Genomic DNA, 19242 nt, shown 5'->3' with positions numbered 1-19242 from the left:
ATTAAACTAAGGAATTATGAAAGTTGAGCAACTGGTTTAGAGATGTGTGTTGTTATATGCTATGAAAATTTAAATGTTAATTTACATATAGACATGGTATTACTATAAATGCACAAAGATATCTACATCAATGCATAATTTGCTTGATCTGGGGAACCATTTACATACAGTCAGATTTCTCTATAACAGACATTCACTATAAAAGTCAAGTATTTTTTAAATCAATTTTTATGTTATATTATAATATTTGTTCTAAATAACAGCACTTCGCCAAAAAAAATTGGAACAAATGAGGCTGTTATAGAGAGGTTTTACTGTGTATTATATGGTCAATTTGCTTCTCTATAAAGGGTTCACTTTCTCATTTGTTCTTAATAATTTGTTGTTGCACCACCAATCTTGAAACTAGTCTATTTATCTCTGCAGCAGTAAGCATATCACCAACTGGTCCAAGTTCTGGTAGATCATTCCATTCATTAAGTCCTAATAATTGTTGCAGATCGTAGCGATGGCGCCTTCCGACCATTATAAGATCAAAGGCTTCTTCCATAGCACGTGAGAATCTATGTCTTCCACTTCCCGTTAAACATCTCATCATGAACTTATAATAAGCAAAAGTGATGAAGATTGCACATTACAGTAAATTTTATAATGTAGCAAAAGAGGTGTTTGATAATAATTAGGCACTTAAAAGTTAAAATTTAATACATTCAAAGCCTACTAAAAGCGTTATAATACTTTCGTAAGAACAATTTTAGTTTACACAAAAATTGACATTTTCTAATCAGTGGTCTAAATTAAATTGTACATTGCGTTGTAAAAGCTTAAATCTATTCAAAAATTTGACAAACCATGGCAGTTAAACTTATTTTACTTGCCTGTCAATGCTACATTTGGGACTCGACAAAAATAAAAAATGGTGAAACAAAATTTGGCAAACAGTATACCTTTAATATGAGAATGATACTGGTATTTTCCCCGTTTCAAAGAAGAGGCCGATTAGCCAGCATTCAAGGGCCATGAGGTCATTTACTTCTCATTGTGATAGAAAGAGATTTCTTCATAAAATATATGTAACTAAGAAATATCGCTTATTGATTAAACTATAAATTACCAATATTTTAAGATATCTCATAAGTTGATGAGTACAAAAAATATATATGAAAAGCATGTAACTGAAATACCATGGCTCCACTATGTCTAGTCAAACCATATTAGAGATGCCAGAGTTCATAGTTTCCTATTTGCCATGTGATGTCATGCCAGCCATCATACACCCTCGGCTAAAAACAATGAGGATCTATGTGCAAATATGAAATGTATTTACCTAACCATGGTAAGTCAAGGGATTAAAATCAATATTCTGGGCATAGGGTAAGTATTCATTGACCCAATCATACGTGCTTAGATCAAAATTATGAAATGAATTTTGATAATTTAAAGCCAATGTTCCTCCTATTTGTGCTTAGCTCAAATTAGTTTTTGCCTCCCTTCCATTACACTTTATAACAGTATCATCATACGTTATGGCTAAAAATTAAGTCCTGTCAATTTTGAAAAAGCAAACGACGTAACATAAAAGGGTCGGGGAGAGTTAAGTTATGGTTATTAGACCTTGTAGCTTCTATATATCTGTCAATCAATCCAAAATAGATATACATGTTTACCTTGCTCATTAGACCTTGCAGCTACCATGATTATTGTGAGATAAGTGGTTAGTCACTTCTTTCTGAGAAATTGCACTATCTGAGCTTCTCACGTCCACATTTGTGCAGCGTGATTCTCTCGTATTTCGAGCTTCCTCTAGAGAACCCAATGTTTTGATGTCGATGTGTGTATGCAGAAACTCTCCTTTTATGAAATTAGACATCTACTTATCAAGTAAAAGACAATAGTCAGCAAAAATTACTTTTCTGATGTAGAGAAAAAAAGATTTGAAACTTAGGGGGTTCAACAATTTATTATCTACATGCAGTGTATTCCAAAAAGATGCAGTGTATGAAGACTAAACTAACTGGAACAAAAAGATTACCAAGAATATGGTAATCTTTTTGTTCCAATTAGTTTAGTCTTCAAACACTGCATCTTTTTGGAATACACTGCATGTAGATAATAAATTGTTGAATATATATAAGAAAAGAGCATTCTTACATTCTCGTAAAAGGTCTCAATCCAAAAATAGAGGAATACATCAGCGTCAAAATAGAATGCCATGTTTCTCAACATAAGCTGTCAAGTCCACCTTCCATAATACGACTAAACATCCGTTCCTCCGAAATATTTAAAGGTCAAATTAGATTTATCCCAAAACAATCGATAAACGTCGAAGGAAGTCACTATGAGGTTATTGATACAGTTATCTTCTTAATATTAACATAACTTTTCTCTGTAATTTTGAGCCTTCAGAATTAGACAGTAGTAGTTAAATCAATTAATAGGGATGGATTTTTAATATATACATATATATTTGTCAATATAGATTCTTCTTTTATTATAACAAAAGTGTGCAAAGATATAGTTATGTCGGGATACTCTTCATCATCTTTATATTCTGTGTTATTTTGTAACTGCCATGTCATGTGTAAAATTTATGAGCATATATTGATCTAAGACAATTACTACTGCTGCTTCTATTCCCCAGGTCATCTATAGGCTTTGCTAGAGAAGTTATCTCCTTATTGCACACTCCACTTGTAGTCTATACACACATACTAAGTTGTCTATTCAGTTAAGACTTCAATGGAATACTGCTGGTCTTTTCAATTTATTAAAGGATAACCCGGTGCACTGAGCTCCCGCTATGTGCGAGGTACGAACCGTAAACATTAGAGGACGGGGACGTGCAGCTTGAATCCATAATTCAATTCTTGGGAAAGACCACTCAACAGTCTCAATTATTACATCATGATGGTACAGTTTATTAAAAGAGCATCCACTCACAGATAGTATTTTGACTTATAGCCCTAAATTTACTACGCAACTATAAATATATTAAATAGATAATATTGTCACTCACATCAGACATAGGAAGAACTCTTTCCTTACTTTCGACATAATAGTTTATATTTTTGGAGGGTTCAAGATGCCATGTTCTCATGTCTACAACATATATTTTATATGCATCATTAGTTGTATAACTAATAATAAACTTAACCAAATATTTTAATAAGAATAAATTATGGTAAATATAAAAATATAAAATGCAAAATTTTAAAGGGGAAGACTTCAAAAATGTTCTTATATATATATAATTTTGTTTTACAGTAGAGCCAATTATGCACAACTTTCCTAATGGTCAGTGAATAGAGAACTTACGGACTATTAGAATAATAAAAAGTATACTTCTCATTATTTGCCATGAGCAATTTTCTATATTACTTGGCACCTTTCCTCAAACAGAATGAAGAATTTGGAAACGACTAAGATAGGCATGTATAACGTTTTACTCATATATTAAAAAAACAAACTCCAATTCCCACTTCCCCTGAACCTCAATTTTGCGATATCCCGATAAACAAATGAACTAAATCGAATAAATATATGCAATTAAAAGGAGAATATCTTCTCTACTTCTCTCACCTCTTCACTATTTCAACATCTAAGTAGAAATATGCATGTTGGTTACTGAACCATGTCACAAGCCCATAGATTAATTCATGGTTACATTTCACTTAACGTTTCTAAAACATTGTACTTCACAAAGGATTTGTTTAAACATATATGTAGATGATCAAGACTTCCTTAAAGATCAACAAAAATTGCTAGTGCATCCAATACACGAGACCAAAGGAATTCATGATTTTAGCTATAAGTTCAAGAATAAATCAATCCCCTTAAAAGTTAGTCTCAGTACTTGACTATCGACTGGAAATAATCGACCCTTCTACACTTTTCAACTTTTGAATTGGAACGTAATGCTAAGAACTCGATTACTGTTGAACTTTTCCAAGCAACTTCATTTGATCAAGTCCTTTTAGAAGCTAAATTTATACGATAATTTTTTTTACTCTTTTACAGTAGATATTTCACTATAAAGACTTCATAACTTATACCTGAATTTTATATACCATCATTATCGCCAAAATTATCTTTTTACCCATTTATATACAAAGTAGATCAACGATTATTAAATTTTTTATTCTAATGGTCTTATTACTTATAGCTTGCAACTAAAAAATATATATAAAAGGTATTTCACAGATGTTAGTGCAATCAAAGAACATACCTTTGGTCACAAATTATTTTTTGCAGTGTTTCTGATTATGTTTGTGATATCAGCTTGATGTGGAAAGTGATTTTTAAATATTTTCCATGGAAAAGGATCCAAAAAGTTAGATTTAATATGCCCTTTGAGAGACATTGGAAGAAAGATGAACTATGTTGATGGTGGTTATTGTCAGATGAAAAGTGAGATTGTGGGAGTTCCAAAAAAAGATGACTTATGTTGAGAATTGAAAACGGTTTCCAAAGTAGCCTCTATCGAGTTATGAATAAAGCAGTTTTAGTTTCCACGGTTTGTATATATATATTTTTTTGAAATTCAAATTCAAATACTAATTTTACCTAACTTAACTAATTTAGCCTAAAATTACCACATGACATTTTCTTAATGCAACACTTGACAAATTCTCATGGCTGACTTCTTTATTTTTAATAATAGATTTAGCCTAATATTACCACATGACATTTTCTTAATACAACACTTGGCAAATTCTCATGGCTGACTTCTTTATTTTTACGGCAAAGGGCTAAATATACCTCTCTACTTTCAAATATTGTTTACCTGTATTCCACGTTATACTATTGGGTTATTTATACCCCTACCGTCATACTATTGGGTTATCTATACCCCTACTATCATACTTTGAAATAAAAATACCCCTATTTTGGATGGAGTGACACGTGGCAACACCAGATTAAAACGACCAAATTTTTTTTTACCCGACTCGTTTTTAAAAAAACCCACAACCCGACCCCTATTTTCATTTTTTTCCATTTTTTTTAAAATTTTAGTTTTTAAAAAATGAAAATATTTTGTTAAAAAACAAAAAATATTTTTTTTCTATTTTTACAATTTTGTTTTTCCAGTTTTTACAAAACAAAATTCTTTTAAAAAATTTAAAAAATAAAAAAAAATATTTTTCAAAAACGAAAATATTTTGTTGAAAATAATTTTTTCAGTTTTTAAAAGACGAAAATATTTTTTTTTCTATTTTTACAAAACAAAATTCAATTTATACAAATTTGTTTTTTCAGTTTTTACAAAAAGAAAATCTTTAAAAAAACTGAAAAAATGAAAAAAAATATTTTTTAAAAACGAAAATATTTTGTTGGAAATATTTTTTTTAGTTTTTAAAAATCGAAAATATTTTGTTAAAAACTGGAAAATTGTTTTTCCATTTTTTACAATTTTTTTTAGTTTTTACAAATATGTTTTTACAGGTTTTACAAAAAAAATATTTTGTTAAAAAAATGATTTTTTTTCCTGTTTTTACAATTTGTTTTGCAAAATCTTTTCAGTATCTACTCAGTTTAAAAAAACGAAAATATTTTGCAATTTTTTTTTAATGTTTTACAAAAAAAAAATTCTTTAAAAAACTGAAAAATAAAAATATGGTTCGAGTTGTGTGTTTTTTTGTAAAATAGGTTGGGTAAAAAAAGATATGAGCTATTTTAATCTGGTGCTGCCACGTGGGACTCCATACAAAATAGGAGTATTTTTGTTCCAATATATAACGGTAGGAGTATGAATAACCCAATAATATAACGAAGTATACATGTAAATAATATTTGAAAGTAGAGGGACGTATTTAACCCTTTGCCGTTATTTTCAATAATAGATAGATAGATTTTACTAGGTCTTACGTCACCTACTATTATTTAACTCCATTCGCTTACTCAAGTCTGCTTTTTCCTTCCGTCTGCACGTAGGAGCGACAATCAGAAACCACCCGCTGCATAACCCTAGGTACTTTATCGAATCTATTTTCGCTCCCTTCACAAATCGATTATGCTATTGATGATGTTATAATTAGGGGTTTTTCCAGAACTAGGTCTGTCGTTTTGTTTAGATATTCCGTTCTTCATATTTGTCTCTTAAGTACAGATCTGAAAACTTTGACCACCCGATTGCTTTGAATCTGAAATGATTTGAGCCGTTTCACGACTAGTGCTTATTGTTGTTGTTAGTCTTTCTATGTTTTACTCCGATTTTTAAGGTATTACACATTTCATAAAGTAAGCAAGGAAATTTGAGAAACAGAACTGGTTCCATTTTGAACTCCTGGATTTCATGACTGACCATTTGTTTGAAGTACTATATCAATAAAAGAAAAGAAAAACACGACGAAGACAAACGAAATAGAAGTTGTTGAAAATTTTGTGAAAGTTGAAATTATTTTGGACACGAACTTTACTTGGTAAAAGCTTGTGAAAATTGAAGATTGGTGAGTAGAAGAGGTGTTTAACTTGAAATACACACAGTACACTGATACAGCTTCATATCAGTATTTTAAGCTTTCACTTGCTGTATTAGCAAAATACAAATACCGAAATAGTGATTTATGTCTCCGGGGAAAAAATGTAAAGTAGGTCTGTTTGTATTGTTTGTTTATTTGTAAATCTCTGTGATTTATCTTTATTTTTTATGAAGATCTCTGTGATTTGTTTAAAAGGCAACGAGTTCCAGTGCCTAGCTCAAGTGGCAAAGGGTGGTGGATTTGTATCTTAGGTCACAGGTTCAAGCCCCCATACCATGCAAAGCAAAGCCTGGTATTTAAGTGGAGAAGGGTAGAGGGGCGGTCCCATTATCCACCGAGTTTCGAAGGCTGCGGTTGGTCCAAAGGATCGGCCCCAGACGGATTTCTCGGTCATCAAAAAAAAAAAAAATAGTTACTAGGGAGTTACTTCTCTTGAAGAAGTTTCTTTTGGTATCCAACAGTACCCTTCACGCTCCCTCCTAGGTGCCTCTTGCAACATTTGTTACTCTCCTGTTTCTTTCAGTGTAGCTTTAAATGAATAACACCTGTCCACTTTAGTCTTCAAAGGTTTAGATTTAATTAGTTCGACCACCACTTTAACTATAGTTAAGAGGCAAAAACCTGCCTATTTCCAAACATAGCAAACCTGTTAGCCATTATTCTCTGGTGTCTCTCCCTCAAGTTTTTATTTGCATCAGAGAAAATGAGTTTCTTTATAGTTGCACCTTATAAATCATGGAAACTTAAGCAAAGGTCAAAGGAAATTAATTATCCCAAAAATAGTTCATGGGGTGTTGAGCCCCAATGATAATATTTCATGGGGCTTTTTGCTGTTCACTTGAGATTATTCATGGAGAGTGGTGATAAGTAGATACAAAAGTTGCAGTTTAGCTGTGTGCGAAGCCATGCTTTCTGACATCCGGCATGTGGTGTTCAATTCCATGGATTTGTGTTGAATCAGGTTTTTCACAAACAACAAACATGGCCGATTCATCGCGTGAAGAAAATGTGTACATGGCCAAGCTAGCTGAGCAGGCCGAGCGATATGAGGAAATGATTGAGTTTATGGAGAAGGTTGCAAAGACAGGTGATGTCGAGGAGCTGACTGTTGAGGAAAGGAATCTTCTTTCTGTGGCCTACAAAAATGTGATTGGTGCAAGAAGGGCCTCGTGGAGGATAATCTCTTCAATTGAGCAGAAAGAGGAGAGTCGTGGAAATGAAGATCATGTCAAAACTATTAAAGAATACAGAGCCAAAATTGAGGCTGAACTCAGCAAGATCTGTGATGGGATTTTGGGTCTCCTTGAGTCCCATTTAATACCATCAGCCTCAGCAGCTGAGTCCAAAGTTTTTTACTTGAAGATGAAAGGTGATTACCACAGGTACCTGGCTGAGTTTAAAACAGGGTCAGAGAGGAAAGAAGCTGCTGAGAACACCTTATTGGCATACAAGTCTGCTCAGGTAGGTGATCTATTGTGAGCACTGTCAGTTTCTCTTCTTGTAATTTAGCAGAATCTGATATTTTAGTGTCTACTATTGTAGGATATTGCTTTGACTGAGCTGGCTCCTACTCACCCAATCAGGCTGGGACTTGCCCTTAACTTTTCTGTGTTCTATTATGAAATTCTTAATTCACCTGATCGTGCTTGTAACCTTGCAAAACAGGTAATCTCTCTGCTTTTATTGATTCTTTGACTTGGATTACTCTCTCTCTTTCTCTCGTAATTACATGGATTTTTTTCTTAGTTCTTATAGTTGATATGTCATGTGTGTCCATGGAAAAGCTAGATATTTTTACCATACTAATTAAGCTTGCATGTACCTTTCAAATAGGAATTAACTTTATCATTAGTGGCCTCATAATGACTACAAAGCTTGGTATGTGATGTTTGAATGATAGGAATCATTGTTGATGTGTTGAACGATTTGATTTATGCCTACCATATACTCTGGTTAGTTTACTGAAACAGTTATCAGCCAAAGAGGCCTTTTCGTGGCCGAAGGTTGGAGTAAAGTACTGTCTTACCTAAATTTGTTATAGTTCTCTTTGTTCAAACTGGAAGAAGAGCTTATTTCCTTTGCATTCTTTCCTGCATTTTTTTGTTCACTTCAGGGTCTTGGCCTGGGTTGTGGTAGTTTTACACGCAAAAAATTTCAACTGAAGCTTGTCTAGATTTTGTCCTTGTATATGACCTAGTAGCAATTCTAGTTAGGTGTTGTTAGTTGTAGACATCTTTTTTAGAACTTTTGAACTCGGTGATACATCATCTGGTGTCTCTCTAGATTATGTCTTACATTGTTGGGCTTCCATTAGAATTATAGCTGTCTTTGTCTCCCTATATGGTAGTCACAATGAATTTCTAGTACTCAATGGTTGATGAGACAAAAAAAATAGCATGGACTAGACTGTGGAGAGAGAGTGCTTTCATTCTTTTAGCTTAGAGGTAGGTGTTACAAACCAATATCTAATGCAGCCTGAATAACTTTTTGCTTATGTATGAACATGACCATTTGGTTGGCAGGTTGACTTGTAGGACCCTAGTAACAAATCATTTTGCTCTTGTACTCAAAGTCAAGTCACAATTAAGTTTCATGATAATCTAGAAGACTAGGAAAGCAGCATCTTCTTACAATTATAGTGGTAGGATGAGAATTACAGCCTGACCCTGAGGATATAATTATCTACCTTTTCGGGCCGGTAAAAAAATATTCAATCAATTATGGTGTGGCCGATTTGATAGCTTCGGGCCTTGATTAATGGTTATTGTTATTACATGCCATCTATTTTATGGTTTTTATGATGTTGTACTATTTCTATGGTTTCTATTGACGATTATATATTATCTCTTCTTGTTTTATTTCCGTCTTCCTGAGATGAGGGTCTATCAGAAATAGCCTCTCTGCCTCATTGGGGTAGGGGTAAGGTCTGCGTACACACTACCTTCCCCAGACCCCACTTTTGTGGGATTTTATTGTGTCGTTGTTGTTTGTATGGTGTGGCTGAATATTTCAGAGTGCTCATTATTTAACTTCGTAAACTTAGTATTTGTTTTACAATAACAACCATGTCTACAGTGCATCAAACTAGTTGGGTTTGGCTATATTAAATTAATTTGCAACTTGTTGGTGGCGCTGATATGGATTTTTTTGCTTCTATTGGTTCAATTTTTCACCAAGTTTGTGTGGATTTTGAAGGATAATAGGTCTTCTGAGACATTCTTACCATGTGATTTTAAGTGTGCCTCATCTTCTGTAACACCATATTATGTGTGGAGATATTTTTAAACAATGATTTTAATCGTGCAGGCCTTTGATGAAGCTATCTCAGAGTTGGATACACTTGGCGAGGAATCTTACAAGGACAGTACATTGATCATGCAACTTCTCCGAGACAATCTTACACTTTGGACTTCAGATAATGCGGTCTCTCTCTATATATCTGCCCATCTATCTATTTATTTATCTGTGTGTCTCTCTCTTTCTCACGAACATACACACAGAGTCCCACCCGCACTAACAAAAGATTTGCTTAACCTGTGTACGTCCGGAAAAATGGATCAGCTTGTGCTTGATTGCCAAAGTCTGGAATAGTACTCACATACTTTAACTATTGACTTACTGATTTGAATGGTTTTTGTTGTTAAATATTCTGATTCCAGGAGGATGCTGGGGATGATATCAAGGAAGCTCCAAAACATGAGTCAGGCGAGGGGCAGCAGTGATGAGTTAGTAGCATAGTCTTGTAGTCTTTATTTTATAGGGTGCTGCATGGGGATATAGCAAGATCGTGAATTAGATACTTCAATGGCTGTGTGTGTCACTGTCGAAATGGTTTAATATAAAACATGTAGTGTGATAGAATGTGGTCAAGCTAGTCGCATAGTGCTATGGTGATTAAAATTTGATATGGTGGCAGTATTTGCTTGTGTTGGTGACTTTGCTCGTATTTATAGTCTTATTTGCATGTTGCGTAATCATCTTTGTATTTTCAAATTCTTTGAAATCCTTGAATTAATTGTTAACATCTAGCAAAACTTTTCAACCCTTTCCTGAAATTTCCACCGTCTCCCTTGAATCCCTTGGGGGATTCACATGATTGAGAAAAATAGTTTATGCAGAGTGTTGGCATATGGGCCAAAAAGTTACTGGTTCTACGTGTTTTTCCTAGTAAGGTTTTAATGAGGCACATTATCTTTTAATGAACATCCAAGGGGGAGTGTTATAAATATATTATATTATGGATGTTCATTTAGTACTCCGTTGTAAATAAGCTTCCTGAAGAAGCTTATCCATATGGGACTCCACCGTAAATATGTTTATCTATTTAGTACTCTATTGGAAATAAGCTTCCTGAAGAAGCTTATCACTTCGGTACCCGGTTATGGATAAACATTACCCCCAGTAGAAGATTATCCATACCGGGTATAATAAGCTTATCCTTTCAGTACCCAGTTATGGATAAACATTACCCCCGGTAGAAGATTATCCATACCAGGTATAATAAGCTTATCCTTTCAGTACCCAGTTATGGATAAACATTATCCCCAGTAGAAGATTATTCATATCGGGTATAATAAGCATCTTTTCAGTACTCCGTTATGGATAAACATTGCTACGGATAAACATTGCTCTCAGTAGAAGATTATTCATATCTGGTATAGTAGCAGCTTACACAGCAGCTTCCTTTCTTCCATAAATAGAAGAGATTTCAGTTCATTATGTACATCAGTTTGAATTCGAATAATATATCAGTTTCTCTCTATATTTGTCTTTACTTTAAAGTCTTTATTTTATAACACGTTATCAACACGAGACTGACATCTCGAGCAAATACTTTGAAAGTATTAGAGATAAGAACTTTCTTTTCCTAAATAATGTTAAATCTTTCTAAACTTGAATTTGTAGCCCTGGATATATCGGGCAAAAGCTACATGTCTTGGGTGCTTGATGCTGAAATTGATCTTGATGCGATGGGTCTGGCAGACACCATCAAGGATAAAAATCAGGCATCAAACTAAGACCGTGCCAAATCAATGATATTCCTACGCCATCACCTTGATGGGGGCCTGAAAATGGAATATCTCACTATTAAAGATCCAGTCATAATGTAGAATAATTTGAAAGATAGATATGACCACCTGAAGATGGTCGTTCTTCCACAGACACATTATGATTGGACTCATCTAAGGCTACAAGATTTTAAATCTATCAGTGAGTATAATTCTGCTATGTTCAGAATTATTTCCCAATTGAAATTATGTGGTGATAATATTACTGATCATGATATGTTGGAGAAAACTTTCACCACTTTTCATGCCTCGAATATGCTCCTGCAGCAGCAATATCGAGAGATGGGATTTAAAAAGTATTCTGAACTTATCTCACATCTTCTTATAGCAGAGCAACATAATGGGCTATTAATGAAAAATCATGAAAGCCGACCTATTGGTTCTTGTCCATTCCCTGAAGTGAATGAGACGAACTTCCACCAAGCTAAACGTGGAAGAGGTCGTGGCCCCAGTCGTGGTCATGGCCGTGGTCGGGGAAGAAACCCCAATCATGGTAATAATAATGCACCAAAGAAGCCTCCTCACCACCAGCAGTGGAAAAGGAAGGAACAAAAGCATGAAGCGGTGCAAGCGCCAAATGCAGAAAATGCATGTTATAGATGTGGAGGAAAAGGGCACTGGTCACGTACCTGTCGTACGCCAAAGCACCTGGTTGAGCTTTATCAAGCCTCCCTGAAGAAGACAGAGAAAAATGCTGAAGCAAATTTTATTTCTGAAGATAATTTAGACTTCATGCATTTGGATGTAGCTGATTACTTTGCACTCCCAGAAGGAGAAACAAGTCATGTAATCGGTAGTGAATCTGTAGAAATGTAAATATTTTAATTTTTGTTGTTTGTAATAGATAGTATGGTTATGTAATTGTTGTACATAAATAAAAGTTATGCTTTGATAATGATGTTTACTATAATATATTTTATTTATGTTATTTTGAAGAATATGGATAATCCTCAAATTATGTTTGGATCAAAGACAAATCATGAAGATATTTGTGTTATTGATAGTGGAACAACTCATGCCATATTCAACGATCAGAAATACTTTTCTTATTTGCATAAGAAAAAAGCAAATGTTTCAACAATTTCTGGTAATATAAGTTTGATTGAAGGCTCCGAAAGAGCCATAATATTTCTGTCTAAGGGAACAAAACTTATTATAGACAATGCATTGTTCTCCTCCAAGTCCCGAAGAAACTTGTTGAGTTTTATAGATATCCGCCGAAATGAGTATCATGTTGAGACAATAGATGAAATGAACAGGGAATATCTTTGTATTACAAAGAATATTTCTGGCCAGAAATGCATTGTAGAAAAATTACCAACTTTATCTTCTGGCTTATACTATTCAAAAATTAGTACAATTGAAGCACACTCTATCGTAAACCAGAAGTTTACGGATTCAAATATTTTTGTGGTTTGGCATGACCGTTTGGGCCATCCCGGATCAATAATGATGAGACGAATTACTGAAAATTCGAGTGGGCATCCATTAAAGAACCTGAAGATTCTTACAAATGACGAATTTTCTTGTGATGCCTGTTATCAAGGAAAAATGATCACTAGACCATCACCAATGAAGGTTGGTATTGAATCCCCTGCCTTTTAGAGCGTATACATGGGGATATATGTGGACCTATTCACCCATCAAGTGGGCTGTTTAGATATTTTATGGTCCTAATAGATGCATCTTCAAGATGGTCTCATGTGTGCCTACTATCATCTCGCAACCTGGCGTTTGCAAAGATATTAGCCCAAATAATTCGATTAAGGGCACAATTCCCAGATTATCCTATAAAGGTCATTCGCCTTGATAATGTAGGAGAGTTCTCATCTCAAGCTTTTGATGATTATTGTCTATCAGTTGGGATAAAAGTTGAACATCCTGTAGCTTATGTTCATACTCAAAATGGCCTTGCAGAGTCATTTATTAAACGCCTGCAATTGATAGCAAGACCACTACTTATGAAAACAAAATTGCCCACTACTGTTTGGGGCCATGCTATCTTGCATGCAACATCACTTATCCGTCTCAGACCGACACATTATAATAAATATTCTCCGTCACAATTAGTTTTTAGTCATGAACCAAATATTGTCCATCTACGAATTTTTGAATGTGCTGTATATGTGCCAGTAGCACCACCACAATGTAGTAAGATGAGACCACAGAGAAGGATAGGAATATATGTTGGGTTTGAATCACCCTCTATTATTCGCTATCTTGAACCATTGACAGGAGATTTATTTACTGCTCGATTTGCAGATTGTCGGTTTGATGAAACAAATTTCCCACAATTAGGGGGAGAGAAAAAGGAAATCAAAAGAGAAATTGTGTGGAAAGTTTCATCATTATCTCACTTTGATCCCCGTACCCCTATATGTAATCAGGAGGTCCAGAAGATCATCCATTTACAGAATATAGCAAATCAAATGCCAGACGCATTTACTGATTTGAAAAGGATAACTAAGTCACATATCCCAGCAGAGAATGTGCCTATCCGAATTGATGTCCCAGTAGGACCATCTACTAGCATGAGAGCTAGTGAACCTAAAGCACGCCTGAAGCGTGGTAGGCCTTTGGGTTCTAAGGATCGAAATCCTCGAAAAAGAAAATCGACAAATGATCAAAACGATACTATGAAGGGATCCCCTGAAGAGACCCAAAATCTGATTAGTTCTGAGATTCCTGAAGAAATCAATGAACCTGAAGCTCATGTGAGTGAGGAACTTTTAATAAGTTCGAACGGTGATGGGATTAATTTAAATCGATTTGAAATAGTGGTGGATAATATTTTTGCATATAATGTTGCACTTAATATTATGCAAGATAGTGAGGATCTTGAACCTCGATCTGTCGAAGAATGTCGACAAAGATCTGATTGGCCAAAATGGCAAGAGGCAATTCAATCGGAATTGAAGTCACTTGCTAAAAGAGAGGTCTTTGGACCAGTAGTCCAAACACCTGCTGGTATAAAACCAGTTGGTCATAAATGGGTTTTTGTGCGAAAAAAGAATGATAAAAATGAAGTTGAAAGATACAAAGCTCGCCCTGTTGCACAAGGATTCTCACAACGACCTAGAGTCGATTTTGATGAAACATATTCACATGTTATGGATGCTATAACATTTCGATATCTCATCAGTTTAGCACTACATGAAAAGCTTGAAATACATCTAATAGATGTAGTTACAACTTATCTGTACGGTTCACTTGATAATGAAATTTATATGAAAATCCCTGAAGGATTTAAAATGCCTGAAGCAAAATCTCAGGAAATGTATTCAATCAGATTACAAAGATCTTTGTACGGTTTAAAGCAATCTGGGCGCATGTGGTATAATCGCCTTAGTGAATATTTGCTGAAAGAAGGTTACATAAATGATGTTATTTGTCCATGTATTTTTATAAAGAAAATGACATCAGAATTTGTTATACTTGCTGTTTATGTTGATGACATAAATCTTGTTGGAACTCCAGAAGAGCTCCAAAAGGCAATTGAATATCTTAAGAAAGAATTTGAGATGAAAGATCTTGGAAAGACAAAACTTTGTCTTGGTCTGCAAATTGAACATTTAGCAGACGGGATCTTTATCCATCAATCTGCCTATACAGAAAGGGTCTTAAAATGCTTTTACATGGACAAAGCGCACCCATTGAGTACACCAATGGTTGTTCGATCACTTGAAGTGAATAAGGATTTGTTCCGACCTCCAGAAGAGGACGAGGAACTCCTTGGTCCCGAAGTACCCTATCTCAGTGCAATTGGTGCACTAATGTATCTTGCTAATGCTACAAGGCCTGACATAGCATTTTCTGTTAATTTACTAGCAAGATATAGTTCTTCTCCTACACGGAGACATTGGAACGGGATTAAGCATATATTGCGATATTTAAAGGGAACTCTTGATATGAGTTTGTTTTATGCTAACAAAGATAGTGTAGATCTTGTCGGTTATGCAGATGCAGGTTATTTATCTGATCCCCATAAAGCTCGATCTCAAACCGGCTACGTATTTACATATGGAGGTACTGTCATATCATGGCGCTCCACAAAGCAATCTATTGTTGCTACTTCTTCAAATCACGCTGAGATAATAGCTATTCATGAAGCAAGTAGGGAATGCGTATGGTTGAGATCAATAATTCATTTTATTCGAGAAAAATGTGGTTTGGAATGTGAGAAAAGACCCACAATTTTATACGAAGACAATGCTGCATGCATAGCCCAATTGAAGGGAGGATTTATAAAAGGAGATAGAACGAAGCACATTTCACCAAAATTATTCTACACACACGATCTTCAGAAAAGTGGTGACATTGATGTGCAACAAATCCGTTCAAGTGATAATCCAGCAGATTTATTCACTAAATCTTTGCCAACTTCAACTTTTGAGAAGATGGTATACAAGATTGGAATGCGGAGACTCAAATATTTGAAACAAGGTTTTCATCAGGGGGAGTAAAATACGCGATGCACTCTTTTTCCCTTACTAAGGTTTTTTCCATGGGGTTTTCCTTATAAGGTTTTTAATGAAACACCTAGCAATGCGTCTTACTAAATATGTGTACTCTTTTTCCTTCACTGGAATTTTTTTCCACGTGGTTTTTTCTAGTAAGGTTTTAATGAGGCACGTTATCTTTTAATGAACATCCAAGGGGGAATGATATAAATATATTATATTATGGATGTTCATTTAGTACTCCGTTGTAAATAAGCTTCCTGAAGAAGCTTATCCATATGGGACTCCACCGTAAATATGTTTATCTATTTAGTACTCTATTGGAAATAAGCTTTCTGAAGAAGCTTATCACTTCGGTACCCAGTTATGGATAAACATTACCCCCGGTATAAGATTATCCATATCGGGTATAATAAGCTTATCCTTTCAGTACCCAGTTATGAATAAACATTACCCCCGGTAGAAGATTATCCATATCGGGTATAATAAGCTTATCCTTTCAGTACCCAGTTATGGATAAACATTATTCCCGGTAGAAGATTATCCATACCAGGTATAATAAGCTTATCTTTTCAGTACTCCGTTATGGATAAACATTGCTCTCAGTAGAAGATTATCCATATCTGGTACAGTAGCAGCTTACACAGCAGCTTCCTTTCTTCTATAAATAGAAGAGATTTCAGTTCATTATGTACATCAGTTTGAATTCGAATAATATATCAGTTTCTCTCTATAGTTGTCTTTACTTTACAGTCTTTATTTTATAACACGAACAACTTACTTTTACATAGCATAAGCTCTAAGAAACTCCAATCATGCTGTCAAACTATATACTCCCTCCAATTTACAATAAGTGACCAATTTTCTTTTAGCACGCCCATTAAGATAATGTTAAATCTTATACAAAAATACCTAGTATGACTAAACTACCCTTATTAAATATTGGTCACGTAGGTATAGTGAGAAGTGAGATTTGTTTTTAGGGATATGTACATAAGGGTAAAAGAGTAAAAACAAATTGAATATTTTCTTGGTTACCTAACTGGACACTTATTAATTAAAATGAAAAATTAAAGGGGTCACTTATTGTGAACCGGAGGTAGTACCTAACACATGTAAATCGAACCAGTCCGCGATATGCAATGAGCATATTCAAAAGAAAATGTACTTGCCTTCTTTTGAGAAAAATGGCGAAACTCTAATAGAAGAGTAAAAGTATTAGAACTTTCAACTCGAAGTCTAACATCAATTTCCTCAATCTTTTCTCTGTAATCAAAACATATATATATATATATATATATATATATATGAAGTATATTAGAACTATGAAGCATTTAGTAGCCATATACAACTTTTAGTGTGAATTTTTTTAATCAAATTTTATTTTAATATAATTTTGAACTGATATAAACTTGATAAAGTAACATGAATAGTAATAACATATACAACATAGCCTTTTTACTTGGAATGAGTTGTCATCATTGTTAATAATATATTAGAAATGTTACTCATAAGAATTAGTAATAATAATTAACAATATTTGAAATAATCGTAACCAAGGAAATGCAATCACTGCAGGACAAAACTTACCCGCTTTAAGTGTACACTAAATCATTTTAACCTATTATGGTTAAGTAATTTGCTAAAGTGAACATATGTAGTCTTAACTAAGTGAATTTTTTTTATATACAAACACATGTTTTTTAAAACTCAAATAAAGATTTTTATTAGGCTGAATTAGCAACAAACAAGTTTACAATAAAACAAAGAGAATACTCCCAATAGAAATGACTAGCACAATTTCGAGACTCTTTTGCCAAGCAATGATCAATTAGATTTGCTTGCCTCTTAACACAAACCAGAAAAATATTAGTTTCTCTTTAACAATAAACAACAATCCTCTAAAAGTACTAAATCTTCACTTGAGGAGTTATAAAAAAACGTAATTTCTTGGGCATCACATTCAACTATATTCGGGCTATTTAAAATATTGAATCAACCAAATGAGAGCAAAACATAAACCCGTATTTCAGCATGCTTATCATTGATACAATATCGGAAAACTGAAGTACAGCTGCATATTAAACCGTGAAGCTTCAGAGGATCTTAGCAGCAGCGCGGTCCGTAAACCAATATGTGTGGTCGCATTTGAAGCTCGCACTGACAAGATTGAGAGATCAGAGAAGATGCAAAAGAACAAGTTTGAAGCCTCCTTAAAGCGCGGTCCTGTCACGACCCCGGTTCGCCCTCCGTGAACCATCGTGACGGCACCTAGTCTCTACGACTAGGTAAGCCTAAAACACGGAAGATAAACCAATTTACGGAAGAATACAATTTAACACAGAAATAATGTAATAAACAACATTTTAAAAGGGCCGCTCGACATACAAAATATAACTCTCAAATCCAATATATATATCTCTCCCAAAACCCGAAAACCCATGAATCACAAGCTAAGGATATTACATAGTGCTCTAACTCCAAAATAGTCTAAAACAAGTAAAAACAGAAGGGCTGTAATTACAAGAGAGAATAGTGAGAGACTCCTCGGTCTGTGGACGCGGCAGATATACCTCAAAGTCTCCGAAAGGTCGCCTCGCCTCAAGGATGATAAGTCTGAGTCAAGGTACCTGGATCTGCACATGAAAAACATGCGCAGAAAGGGCATGAGTACACCACAACAGTACTCAGTAAGTGCCAAGCCTAACCTCGGTCGGATAGTGACGAGGAAGGTCAGGGCCCTACTGAGGTTAAATAAAGTATAAAGTTCAACAGTGTAGAACAGAACAATATAAATAAGTACATCAATAAAAGTAACACAAGATATGAAAGGGCAACAATAACTATTATAGAGACAAGGTAAACACAGAAAGAAATACGGTTCAATACCAAAATAACCATTGGGGATCTCCCAGGATACCGTCCTGTAGTCCCAAATATACATAGCCAATGGATCTCCCGGGATCCCGTTCCGTAGTCTAACTCATAGTGCGCAGGAATCTACCAGAATCCCGTTCCGTAGTCCTAAATGTAAATACCTAGTACTAGGGGAATCTATCGGGTGCATTCCCGTAGTTCCATATAACTGTGTAGGGGGATCTACCGGAATTCCACATCTGTAGTCCCAAAATAAATAGACAAGGGGAAGCTACCGAAATCCCACATCCGTAGTCCCAATGTAAATACATGGCAACAACAGGAAAATATTCAAAAATGGCAAATTTCATATTAAGG

General features: G+C 34.6%; 1 protein-coding gene across 1 annotated transcript; it reads left to right on the top strand.

Annotated features, from left to right (window-relative positions):
- Positions 1 to 5863: 5863 nt before the first annotated feature.
- Positions 5864 to 10453, top strand: LOC104221578 (14-3-3 protein 4). The gene is made up of 5 exons (XM_009772655.2): positions 5864 to 5968; positions 7441 to 7940; positions 8022 to 8144; positions 9786 to 9902; positions 10139 to 10453. Exons 2-5 carry the CDS (start codon positions 7461 to 7463, stop codon positions 10199 to 10201), a joined length of 783 nt encoding a protein of 260 aa, XP_009770957.1. The 5' UTR covers positions 5864 to 5968; positions 7441 to 7460; the 3' UTR covers positions 10202 to 10453.
- The last annotated feature ends 8789 nt before the right edge of the window (positions 10454 to 19242 follow it).

Source organism: Nicotiana sylvestris, chromosome 2, assembly GCF_000393655.2.
Source record: "Nicotiana sylvestris chromosome 2, ASM39365v2, whole genome shotgun sequence".
In the NCBI taxonomy this organism is placed as follows: domain Eukaryota; kingdom Viridiplantae; phylum Streptophyta; class Magnoliopsida; order Solanales; family Solanaceae; genus Nicotiana; species Nicotiana sylvestris.
The sequence above is the reverse complement of the archived record's forward strand: the minus strand, read 5'-3'. Positions and strand labels throughout refer to the sequence as shown.

What these genes read in the sequence shown, in the direction of transcription:
- LOC104221578 (XM_009772655.2), top strand. Translation starts at nt 7,461, where the DNA reads ATGGCCGATTCATCGCGTGAAGAAAATGTGTACATGGCCAAGCTAGCT. An exon ending in CTTGTAACCTTGCAAAACAG is followed by an intron (nt 8,145 to 9,785) that starts GTAATCTCTCTG and finishes TTAATCGTGCAG; the next exon opens with GCCTTTGATGAAGCTATCTC. An exon ending in TTTGGACTTCAGATAATGCG is followed by an intron (nt 9,903 to 10,138) that starts GTCTCTCTCTAT and finishes TTCTGATTCCAG; the next exon opens with GAGGATGCTGGGGATGATAT.